Here is a 12,932-nt window from a genome sequence, read left to right as displayed (position 1 = left end):
TTGAACAAACACCATTATTTTCTATATGCAGCATTTATCTATTCTCTGAAGCCTTATATATATAAAACATCAAATATCAGAATGTGGCTTTTTAGTCAAAAGAGTTTGTCCTCGAAAAAACACTTATACATATTTATAGAATAGTCACCATTGGAATACTTCCCACTTTTGTAAACCGAATAAACCACCATCGGAGGTGGTTTGGTTGGTTTAACAAACTGGTTTCAGTTACAGCCAAAACAAATGGAAAACCGGTTCTGGGTTTAAACTAGTTTAAAACTAGTTTGTGGAACAAATGAACGGTTTACAAAACTGGTTCAAAACTAAATTAACCCAGCTTTTGAGAAACAAATTAGCCTAGTTTATGTACGAGGAGGTATCAAAAAGTTCGTGGACTAGTGCTATCAAATTAAAACCACTTAGGTAAATAAATAAATTTAAAATATCATTATATATATCAGCATCATATTTTGTATCTTAGAATAAACCACAAATCCTTAATTTTATTTTTTAAATAAACTATTACTGTTTTTTGTCACAAATAGTATGTCCAGGCAGCACAACCTAGGAAAACAACAGTTTTACCTCTTGTAACTGAGAAAAACTATTTTGATATGAAACCTAATGCCAAAAATCCCGTAATTCAGGGTGTGTGTTGAACACTTTGCTGATTACCATTTTAAATTTTAATGAGATTTTACTTTATTCTGGAAGTTAGTGAAATTTTGTGGTAGGTTTTTTACATGCATGGAGTATCCAAAGTGTCAGTTACCGAGCCAGACCCAACCTGACACAAAGCAGTCCCAGAGCAGTCCCGGGGACTGCTTTCTGGGACTGCTAAAGCAGTCCCACAGCAGTCCCAGAGCAGTCCCACAGCAGTCCCAGAGCAGTCCCACAGCAGTCCCAGGGGTCCCAGAGAGCAGTCCCAGCAGTCCCAGAAAGCAGTCCTAGTGGGCAGGATTTATTAATTTAATGGGCGGAGCTAACTCAGAAATGAGATTTCCAATAAACAATGGAACTATAAAAGGCAGTAGAAATTGATTGTGTGTAGTATGCCTGGAATCCTTTCATGCGATGGTCATTTAGGAACAGTACGCGCATTGAAACAAATTGAAATAATATTAATTGAAGGAAGAAGGCTTACACACGTACATGTATAAAATTAAACTGAACATTAATATTACACCAGAGCAATCCTAAATTAATATTGATTAAAATTTATTCTTTATTAATCAAAATTAATCACAATTATCTGGTATATTAATAATTCGATTTCTTTATTTTCTGTAATTGATACTGTTTCCCATATTTATTTTTTATACAGAAAATTAAACGTGAATTAATTTTTTTTACACCAGAATTAGGTTTAAATAGATCTTATCGTTATATGGTCAATTTCCATACTATCGGGACACTCTTATAAGTTTTCATAAGTATTGGGGCTTTTAAAAAATTCTTTGTTAATTTTGCCAAGTATTATTTTTCAGTCATGATTATTTTTACTGACATGTCAATCTAATTATTTAAACTTTCTCTATCTCTATAATACCATGCTTTAAGTTTTAAGTGATTTATTTGTAAATATTAGAGTGTACATCTGTAAATCACCAGAATGGAACCCTCAGATTATGTTTAAAATTAATTAATCCTGAAAGAAATGCATACACATTTCATTTATCAATTTTATTTTTGCTTTCCATAGATTGAAATTAGGGCTATTGTTGACCAGAGTGTTCAATGATGTGAAACGCTGATATGTATACACAGATAACATGCATTGATTTTCTGCCCTAAGGCGATTGAAATCGCGAGTGTTGATACCATTTTTATACACACTAATCAGCCAGGCAAACAGAAGCAAAAAAAAAAAAAAAAATCACAATGCCCGGTATTTTCAACTGTTTATTTTTAAAATTAATGTACTGTTTTAATAACTTGTTTATAAATTTAAAACTACCGGTAATTCATTAATAATTTCCCCAATGATTATCCACATTGTATATGTTACGGAAGAATGGTAGCATAATTTATTAATTTTATTTCATGGTCATTTAGTAAAGTGTGAGGTTTTCTATTTGAGGGTTAAAACATGTTCCTTTATCAATTAAAAATATTATATCTAACGGTAATAATTATTTTTAAATAGTTCAATGCAAATTTTTTGTATTAAATTTTACAATTAATATCCCCTTAATAAAAAGGCCTACATGATGATATTTTTCACATAAACCTAAAATATTCTTATATTTAGGAAAAAAATTAATCTACTCCTGACTTCCTTATTTTACAACTTTATTTTTAAAAAAATTGATTCTTAACTACATTTGTGTAAATATACATTCTGAGTAAATATTAATTAACTATAAAAATTACTACTTATGAAAATATTGTAGAAATCCTTGCTTTTTAAACAGTTTAAACTCATCTCTGCTGCATGTAAACAAAACAATAGCGGGCCTGCAAATTCAGAATACACAAGGGGGCGGAGCTATCATGTCACTCAGAACCCTTTTTCACACATGAGTGAACAAAGCAGTCCCAGAAAGCAGTCCCAGGGACAGCTGGGACGGCTGGGGAGCCGCTGGGTCTGCTTTTTAGAGCAGTCCCAGAGCAGTCCCATAGTGGTCCCACAGCAGTCCTACAGCGGTCCCAGAGCAGTCCCACAGCAGTCCCAGAGCAGCTCCCAAGCAGTCCCTGGGGACTGCTTTCTGGGACTACTTGGGTGTCAAATTGGGTCTGGTCGGTACGGTATAGCTTTAAAATGACGTCAAAAAGGGGGAGGGATATCCTTTTCCAACATTCTATAAAGTTTTGCCCCAGAAAAAAATGGTATAGACTTAGGAAAGTTTAAACTGGCTACGGAGAAATAATATGCATCCAGAGTACTTGTTTTTTAATGCCAAATAGATTCAGAGAGAAACATTTATGACGAGAAGAAATGTTCGTTGAAAAAAGAGAGAAAAACTAGACACTAAGATTCTCTTAGATAATTCATTCTTAGCTATTTCGAACTTTTTATTAAGAAGAATATAAAAATGAGGTAATATAGAGTGGTAAATAATTTCTGTAGAAGAAGAAGTCAGTTCACTTTATGCATAAAATGGCCCTGTAAATATACCATTTAATTGATCAACACTTTATTTCCTATTTTTAAGCATTAAAATAAAATAGAGAGTTGGTGCTTTCATATCCTATTAAAAATTTTCTTCTAAAAGTCCAGCTCTAGGAGAACTGGCTTTATGAAATTGCAATGTTCTTGAATTTTTAGGTAAACAGGTATAATTGAGTACTTTCAGTGAAGAAAAATAATATGAGCGCACTCTCTGATCTAAAAAATAAAACATGTCTTTTAATCCTCGGAAACAGATCTATCATTCACTAGTTGCATATTTTAGATCAGAGTTTGCTCTTAATATTAAATATCAAAAAAGCATTAAAAATTGGCCATTTTTGTAGACTTTTTCAGAATATGAGGAAATTGACGCATTTCTTGACGCCAGTAATGAATTGACTAGCCCAGAGTATGACGTCATATTTGATAGATACGCAGTCACCAAAGATCTAACAGATATTTTGATGCATTGTTAACTAAAACTATGCAGTTTCAGTTTTTCAGAAATTCACAGGGCCAAATAAGACAAAAGTGAACCTTGTTCTTTAATTTTAAACCCCAAGACCTCACCGTAGATAAACAAATTACCTAGATCTCTTGACCCACTTTGTTTAACTGGTAGTATGTAAAGGTATGTCAGTGGTGTTTATACTGTAATTTAATCCACAAAAATTCACAATGTGTTGTTGAAAAACGTTTAGATGAATATGTTATCATTACTAAAGTTTGTACCTTTATGTGTCGTATGTCATCATTAATTAAAGTTCAAGTAAAGCCTTTACATATGGAGCACAGTTTGTGTCTTTTATAAATAACTTATTCGAATGAAATATAGTTTGTATTGTATAATATAGTATTATTCAAATCAAGGTATGCCAATATGATTCCACTATCACCTGCACATAATATTCCATGCTGACTCAAGAGCATCTAGCTCTAATAAGTATGCAGGCTATTGATATATAAGTTGACGTTGCAAACTCTATGGACGATATAATGATATTGTTAGAAAATATAATCACTTATAGTTGTACGTTGTTTGAAATATTTAGGCCTCCATTTTTTATGCTTGATTTGACTGTAGAATATTCAGTTTACATATTCCACATGTGTATATCCCAACATGGGGATACCATGTTGGGATCTTGTTCCGATCCTTGGAATTGTGTTGAGGTGTTTGATAAAACTAGAAGCTAGGTGTTCCAGTGGTTTCAAAGGTATCCATATACTCCTTAGATAATGCTTCCTTCCGTAGGCACAGGCTTTCTGGCGAAAATATCCATCAGTTTGAGAAAACAACAAAGAATGTACCTCGATCCTCTTTCCCTCCCTACGAAAGCATACACCCCGCGCACAACATAGTATACACCCCGCATGTTGGGATATACACGGTGTATTCTGAATACACGGGACTCAAAGCGAATATGTCCAGTTGACAGGGGCGTGCTTCAAGGCACCGGTACAGCCTTTAGAATTAAAGGAACATTTTTTTGCATTTCAGAAATTTTTATCTAAAGTCTTTCTAATGATCATAAAAAATGAACTTCAATTAATTGTCAAGATACAAGATAGTGATACACTGTAGATGTAGAGCTCGAAACATATATGTAAACAGGGTCCGTGTCATGTTTTTATTTGCATAGATAAATATACTAAATTACTAATATATGTTCCTTCAAATAAGATAATTTCAATAAAGAAGTTTATTTTAATTGTAACAAAAACAAGACTCGAACCTTGTTTACATAATGAAGAACTTTACGTTCTGTATCTCGCTTGTTAATGAACAAATAATATTCAAAGAAGATGGGTGAATAAAGCGGGCAGAATGCCTATAGTGCGACAGATAAGATGTGAAAATTTTAATCTCAATTGAATCCAATTTTTACTTGATATTTCATCTAATATTAAAGTATACTTTATGTAAAATCTCTACAATTTACAAAAATCTCACAAAGACTGAAAATACTTGCCTATGAAAATGCTTATACACACTAAAAAGAACAAAAAACGATCATTTTCTCATACTTAAACAAAATTTTTCAATATGGGTAAGTCTTCTCTTCATTTTTTTGAAAGATGATCGTAAAGTGTGCAATAAAATACACATTTTTTGTTTTTCAAAAACATGGGAGCGAAGACGCACTATACCTTGAAAATTATACTTTTGTGACAAAACATTTGCATCTTTCCGAGAAATACTTCTATTCCATTAGTGAAAGGTCATTTTACAAACATGATTTAAATGCCTACTTTTTACGATCTCCTTGAGCGGTGTAGCATAGTGGTAAACGCTTTAGTCTCAGAGCAGCATGCTATTGTACGTCGGATTTTTATTGCTAGGGTTCGAATCCCACGAATACCATCTAATAATTTTATGAAAGAAATTTTTTTACGAGATTCTTTCTCTCAGAAATTTTTTTTTTCTCATAATTTCAAAAGTTTCAATAATTAGAAGTTAATTTAAATAATCAATTCACATATTTAATATGATTTCTTATCTGACGCTATAGGCATTCTACCCGCCTTGTTCGCCCATCTTCTTTTTGCTGATGATTAGATGATGCCTTAGTTAGGTATTGTATATATTAAAATTGGTTTTAGAAATTCAGTTGAAAATGTGTCCATGTCCCTTTAAGTTCCAGTGGTTCTTGGCTTATATCCTGTTAACATACTTTTTCCCAAAGATCGTTCACTTCCTTTTTCAAATGAAATATCATCTTAAAACACATATCTATAAAAGATTTGGACAATTCATTATTTGTTATTTTAAAAATATGTATAATTTAGAATATCTACCCCTCGAAGTTGCTGTATTAATTTAAAAAAAAATATCTTACAACAATAAACGCTGTTTTTATTTTTCCCCTCCTGGGTAGAATTTCAATCTGAATAATATTTTCTAAATAATTATTGATACAAATATAAACTTAAAGTCTTTGTTATTACGTAATGAGGGTTCTATTTTTAGTAAAATGACAAAAACCCGCGTATGTGTGGTGGGTGCGGGGGTAGTGGGCGTGTCCAGCGCGGTACGGATCCAGAACGAATTGCCGGAATCGTCACCATCATTGCTGACCGGTTCAGTCCGGACACCACTTCAGATGGGTCAGGTGGATTCTGGTTGCCACATCTGGTGGGCGGGGACAATCAGGAATTGGTCACGTTAGAATCCCATTCATCCATTGTTAATATTTCAAATTCTTACCAACCTTTCATATTTACATGAATATAATTATCTTCTTCGCTTATAAATAAAAAGCCAGATTCAATATGTAAAAGTTTCATGTAGATATTGGTTTTTTTTTTTATTGCTACTCTGATTCCTACCATAGGAAAAGCGGTGGCGACACCTGGGATTACCTGTTATATCTTGCAACCTCGCCTCTGGCCAGTCGCCTCGGGGCACAGATGGTCTCGGGTTACTCTTTCTTCGCAGAGACACAGGTAAAACAGAAAGTCTTATTCATGTGATGAAACTTGAATTTTTTTCAAATGACAAATGTATATGCACAATAACAAGAACGCATTTCTGTTGCTAGCCATTTTTTTCTTTATTGAAATAGTGTCCAGGATGGCGGCACCAGGTCTTAGGATACCGCGAACTGGACAACAAAGAACTTAAACTTCTTTTCCCCAAGGCCAGGTAAAACCTCTAACTCCTGATTTCGAGTTCACAGGTTTATTTGCATTTAGTTTTTACCGTATATATATCGTCTACGTATGTTGCACTTTGATTGGTTACCAATCGACGGTGTTCCTAGCTATGTCATACATTGTATGTTTTTGATTGGTCGGATTTACTGTCTTGGGATTGGTCACATATCCTGCTTACTAATAGGTTGTAGCTGTCTCTCTGTTGCAGATTTGGCGTGTTTTACACCACGGTGATGATCAATGTCAAGGCCTATCTGACTTGGCTGATGTCAAGGTCAGTATGACAATTGAATATTAGTTAGAAACCTGACATATATACATGTAATCAGTTTGGTATAAAATATATGGTCGATTTTTATTTGCTCAAGATATTTTGATTGGTCGTGTCATACTTTGTATTAGACAATATGTTACATGCATTTGATTTATGATTTATTTCTAGATTCAAGAATAGCAATGGAAAGTTCATAAATAGACGAGTGGACAGTTTAGATAAGGTGTGTACATGGATTTAAGTATTTTTCTCCTTTGACTAAAGATCGACCCTTATTTATATTTAATTAATGCAAAATCTGTCTTGTGTAGCTGCTGTCAGATTATGACGTGGTAGTGAACGCTTCAGGGATTGGTTCAAGGACACTAGTCAAAGACAATGACGTCATTCCGATCCGGGGCCAAGTCTCCAGGGTAATAACATAATAATGATTTACTTTTGTGTTTTATTTTGTAATGGATATGTATAAAATAGATCTATATAAAGTACACTATTTTCAGGTTAAAGCCCCGTGGGTGAAACAATTTATGACATACGAAGGAACGAATGGACATTGTGAAAAATATATTCTACCTGGGTATATAGTTTTATACTTTTGCGGTTCAGTATTTTTATTTAAACATGAATTAATGAATACACTCCATTAAAAAAATATTTGCACATTTTAAGAACCGGATTAGTTAGTGATTTACCGAATATTAAGTTGAAACTGATATTCATTGTTATGGTGTGTTCGATTATATCATGTATCCATTGTAATGGTCTGTTTGGGTATCGGTTATTTATGATGTGTTTGATTATTCATTATTATGGCGTGTTCGAATACCCAATGTTGTTGTGCTGTGTGTAATTATCTAGATCTGACGCTGTCATACTTGGCGGAACTGGTCAGACTGGCAACTGGAACACAAAAATTGATGACGTTGATCGCAAGGCAATTTGGGAGGGTTGTCTAGAACTAATACCAAGTCTAAAGGTATCATTTATTTCGAAAAACGAACAAGCAATCAAGGATTGAATCATAACACCAGTTGGTGTAAAGACTATGTGGACCATTAGTCCCCTAACATAAATAAGGTGCAAAGATATTAACTTAAGATGATGCATAAGTTCTACATTGAATTTTGTTCTTTGAGCAGGATGCAGAAATAATCCAACACTGGGTCGGCTTACGTCCACACCGAGGTTCCGGGGTACGACTGGAAACTCTGAGGCTCCCGACAGGAAAAATGGTAAATAAGATAAGATAATTACACATCTAATCTGACGTTTTTAATTGTATGATCCCCTTTATTTTTATTATTTCATTTTTATAATTTTTATTTTTAGATCGTACATAACTACGGACACGGGGGGTCGGGCGTGACGTTACATTGGGGATGTGCGGGAAAAGTCGTCAAGGAAATCCGGAAAGCGCTTACTCAGTCCCCGGCAAAGCTGTAGGCTGTAGGGAAACAAAGAAGCTATTACAGACCACCAGGGGGCCTTGAAATTGTGTGATAAAGGAGGCCTCATTGAAGAAGCTAGAAAATATATATTTATAAATACATGTAGCACCGATAAATCTAATATGTTGTTTGAAACTTAGTTATAGGAAGGGAATGTTTAATGGTCTTACGTATTTTTTGTAAAAAAAAATGAATGAAATGGAATTTTTTCTTTTAAAGAACCACGTATGATTTATTAAAATTATATATGCGCTATTAAATAAAGAGTCTTTAAAAAAACTATTTTGTATTTTTCAATTAAGAAGTAGAGGTATTGGTAGATTATTCGAGTTTGATTTTTTAGCTCACCTGAGCCAAAGGCTCAAGTGAGCTTTTCTGATCACAATTTGTCCGTTGTCTGTCGTTGTCGTCGTTGTCGTTGTTGTAAACTTTTCACATTTCCATCTTCTTCTCAAGATCCGCTGGGCCAATTTCAACAAACTTGCCACAAAGTATCCTTGGGTGAAGGGAATTCAGGTTTGTTCAAATGAAGGGCCACGCCCTCATTCAAGGGGAGATAATTGGGAATTAATGAAAATTTGGTGGCATGTTTTAAAAATCTTCTTCTCAAGAACCACTGTGCCAGGAAAGATGAAACTTATGAGGAAACATCCTCAGGTAGTGTAAATTCAAGTTTGTTCAAATCATGACCCCCAGGGGTAGGGCGGGGCCAAAATGGCCGACCCAAGTTTTACATAGAAATGTATAGGAAAATTCTTTAAAAATCTTCTCCTCAAGAAACACAAAGCCATAATTGATCATATTTATATGGAAGCATCCTCAGGTAGTGTAGATTCAAGTTTGTTCAAATCATGACCCCCAGGGGTAGGGCGGGGCCAAAATGGCCGACCAAAGTTTTACATAGAAATGTATAGGAACATTCTTCAAAAATCTTCTTCTCAAGAATAGCAAAGCCATAATTGATTATATTTATATTCTAGAAATTTATTATTTGCATCATTTGCAATTTTAATTATTAAAATTGCAAATGATGCAAATAATAAATTTCTAGAATATAAAGAAATTGTAAACCTTCTGTGATGTTCAAAAGTCTACCCTTCTGAAACCATCGTTATTAATCTATACAAATATTTTTCACTTCAAATTCCATTTTTGTGGAAATTTGAATTAAAAATTTAAAAGTACGCGGTGAAAGTTATTCATTTTACTCATTTAAGCATGACCCAAGTTGTTATTTTCAAATTCTTTGACAAAAGTTTGGTTGTATCATCTGTCCTTAACTTCCTATTTAGTACCGTAGTCTGTTTGCAAGCGCGTTACGGATTTTGCTAACGCCCAAATATTTAAAAAATTAAAAATTTATTTCTGAAAATTCATCAGTTTAATCCAATATTGTCAGACTTCCCATTGAACACTTGGATTATTCTAGAAGAGTAGGATGATAATTAGTGGGCGTCAGACATGAGGGAAAATCTGCAATAAGAACCGAATGTAAAGCCAGCCTCCTAATGAAAGTATTCAATAAATCTGATGATACCAGTGCTTTCGAATCATTATGGATTTCGGATGTTTTTTTTCTTATTGATATATTCTATATATCTTGTGTGAAATTAAAAGGAACGAAAGTCATATTATCACCTGATTTATTGAAATAAAAATTCACAAACTTAATTAACAAACAACAAACATAATTAACAAAAATGAGGATTTCTTTACAGTTATGTACATATTATGTACATATTGGGTTGTCATAGGAACCAAAATCTTTTATCTAAAATCATGAACTATAACACATTTAAACACTATACTGAAAATAAAACTGAGAAATGAATTCTGTACAATTAATCTAATGTTCCTAAAATAATTCACCTTTTTAAATCGAATCACATAACAATTCAAGAAGGGTAAGAAATGGGAGAGGACAGTTTCTTTTTTTAATCCGGTCAAAGAAAAGTTTTTAATTACTCCACATCACTGTAACAATTTTATTTTAAAATTATACCGGTGTATTATTTCAATGATGGTCCCTGCATATAAGTTCCCTGACTTGCTGTATTCTCATGACTGTAGCAGTTTGTATGTCGGGCTATGTACTGATATGTTTGAGAGCTTGTTGGTAGGAGTACAGAGCAGCTGATGGTTTCCCTGTTACCTGTTGAGATCTAGAATCTGCCAGGATATGTTTCGTAGATAATAACGAATGCATTCTCCTCTGATCATGGTGGACCAGGTCCTGTAGGTCATTAAGAGCTGTTTGTGCTCGCACTGGGTCTACATATCTGTAACACAAGACCTCTAACATGTGTAACAGAAAATCTAAGTGGTATGAATAATACAGGTTGTCCATACTGTGACAGAGAGAACTGTTGTTCTGGCAATAATTCATTAATGTAACACATTGTACTGGGCAAAAAAAAATCTTTTGCTACGGTATGTCTTATATTTGTAGACCGGGATTGTCCCCTCATAGATTCACTAAAAATGCATCTTCCTGCATTATAATCTTTATCTGAGATATACATTATATATGGTTGTGCTAACTTGACATTTGTCATCTCTATAACTGATATAGCTTTCTTATATCTAAGTGTCTTGTAGTAAAACATTGCAAGATATAACATATCAGAAATACACCCAAACTTGGATGCTAATTTCAGCATATAACTGAATTCTTTGTTAGCCAAATAGACCTGCTTGTTTAAAACTGAACTTGATTTTATCTTGAATGGTGCAAAACCGGTTGAAAACTTGTATAAGATAAAAGCAGTGCTCTGGAGTACAGTGGCTGTAAATATCCGTAACAGGAGAACCTGGTACTGGGTCAGGGGTAAAATTATTAACTTTTCTACAGCACTAAAGAACCTCGTACAATGATATAGCTCTGATGCTGCTATACTATTCCTACTCAGCTCATGAAACAGATCATCTTCAAACCAAGACATGGTGTTCATAATTTGCTCAATTCTACTAATGGACTTTTTAAGGACAGTTGTAACACCAAACCTGATAGACGGACAATAAAACACCAATGCTATACCCCTCGCATACAATTCATGAAGCTTGATGAATAAATTCTTTTGTGCTTCACCATGGATATTACTCAGAAACATGTTGTTTTCTGGAATAAAAAAGTTTGGGCATACTCCCTCATACACCCATTTAAGGATAAGTTTAAAACAGACCCAGAAACACTCCAGTAAATTTTGTGGAAACCAATGATGCAATGTGTTTTGTTGAATCATCCAGAGAACTGCTGTCTTCATGTGATACGAACACAGAAATTTATCCTCGTCCCTTAATCCATGATTAATAGACTCTTTTAAGAACAGCTTAAGCAGCCCATAGGTTAAAAATTGACAATGATTCATTGAATATACAAGTTTTTGTTCTGCCAAAGAGAAAGAAAGTCTCCATTCTTTGTCTGCATGTTTTCCTAGCTTGTGTCCTATTGCTACAAAGTGGCATCCATTTCTGACTATGTCATCAACAATATAAGATGGGGGCCATGAATGACATCTGTCTATCCATTTGGAGGCAGAAGGGGGCCAAAAATCACAGACAAAACATTGGGCAGTATCATACTCTCCTCCTTCCATTATAACACCACTACCACACGGACCATGTTCCTTAGAATTAGGTAAAAATGCCGAACATTTAATTTGTCTGTATTTAGAACTGGATATATAGAGCCTGTCATTTACTCTCATACATGCATTCTGTACACTTTCCATGTTTGTTGGTGTCATTAATTCAAGTAACCCATACCCTGGAGGGCTCTCTGTACAATCACAGAGAATCAGTGTTTTTCTACTTAAGTAATAATTCTGAACCTGATCTAAGTTCCATATTACCGTGTGGTCACTTCGCCAAAACATGCCGTCCATATCTGAACTCTGTAGTCTGAATCCTTCTCTGCGACTCCCACTAGTCAACATTCTGTCTCCTGTTGTTTCTATTACTTGATTTACCATCATGTCCCTGAAGTCCACCAACTCTCTCCTCACTGATCACCTGCTGTGAGGTACCCACTATGAAACTCAGTCCCATAAATACAGTCTCGGACAGATGCTGCATACCCAATTCCCTGTACAAAACATGATAAATATATCTACAAAAGTATGATAAAATTAATGTCATCATCAATGAGTCCTGTAGTAATATTGAGTTATGTAATTAACTACATGTAATTGTCTAGACCGAAAATCATACATCGTTTTTATGTTCCAACGCCTCACTAATTACACGTCTATGATTGTCCTTTGATCACATAATATATAGCAATATAATCATATTTTTGGGCAGTCATAAAATAGAGTTGTCGTGATACATGAACAAAATTGTGTAAGGTTTATACTTTACAGTGTGTATGGAAACTTCCTTTCTGAATAATCCGATTTCAAACAATTAATACTTTATTTTTGGTTTTCCAAATTACACACAC

The 12,932-nt window shown here is 34.1% G+C and overlaps 1 protein-coding gene and 1 pseudogene across 1 annotated transcript; one reads left to right on the top strand and one right to left on the bottom strand.

Moving 5' to 3' along the window:
* Positions 1-6,080: 6,080 nt before the first annotated feature.
* Positions 6,081-8,738, top strand: LOC134265312 (D-amino-acid oxidase-like; annotated as a pseudogene).
* A 1,839-nt stretch (positions 8,739-10,577) lies between these two features.
* On the bottom strand, positions 10,578-12,462 carry LOC134265311 (uncharacterized). Its single transcript, XM_062747543.1, has 2 exons — positions 11,033-12,462; positions 10,578-10,770 (listed from the first exon to the last, which is right to left on the bottom strand). Exons 1-2 carry the CDS (start codon positions 12,460-12,462, stop codon positions 10,578-10,580), a joined length of 1,623 nt encoding a protein of 540 aa, XP_062603527.1.
* Between the last annotated feature and the right edge of the window lie 470 nt (positions 12,463-12,932).

This window comes from Saccostrea cucullata, unplaced genomic scaffold (genome assembly GCF_032062105.1).
Source record: "Saccostrea cucullata isolate Sc308-1 unplaced genomic scaffold, CSIRO_AGI_Scuc_v1 ctg11306, whole genome shotgun sequence".
In the NCBI taxonomy this organism is placed as follows: Eukaryota; Metazoa; Mollusca; class Bivalvia; order Ostreida; family Ostreidae; genus Saccostrea; species Saccostrea cuccullata.
Note: the sequence above shows the minus strand (reverse complement) of the source record. Positions and strands in the feature narration are given on the sequence as shown.

Bases quoted from the DNA above. Each gene is read 5' to 3' on its own strand.
- LOC134265311 (XM_062747543.1), bottom strand. From the start codon at position 12,462: ATGGTAAATCAAGTAATAGAAACAACAGGAGACAGAATGTTGACTAGT. The intron at 10,771-11,032 runs GTTAGCACAACC...CTTGTGTTACAG, and splicing joins ATAGAGATGACAAATGTCAA to ATATGTAGACCCAGTGCGAG.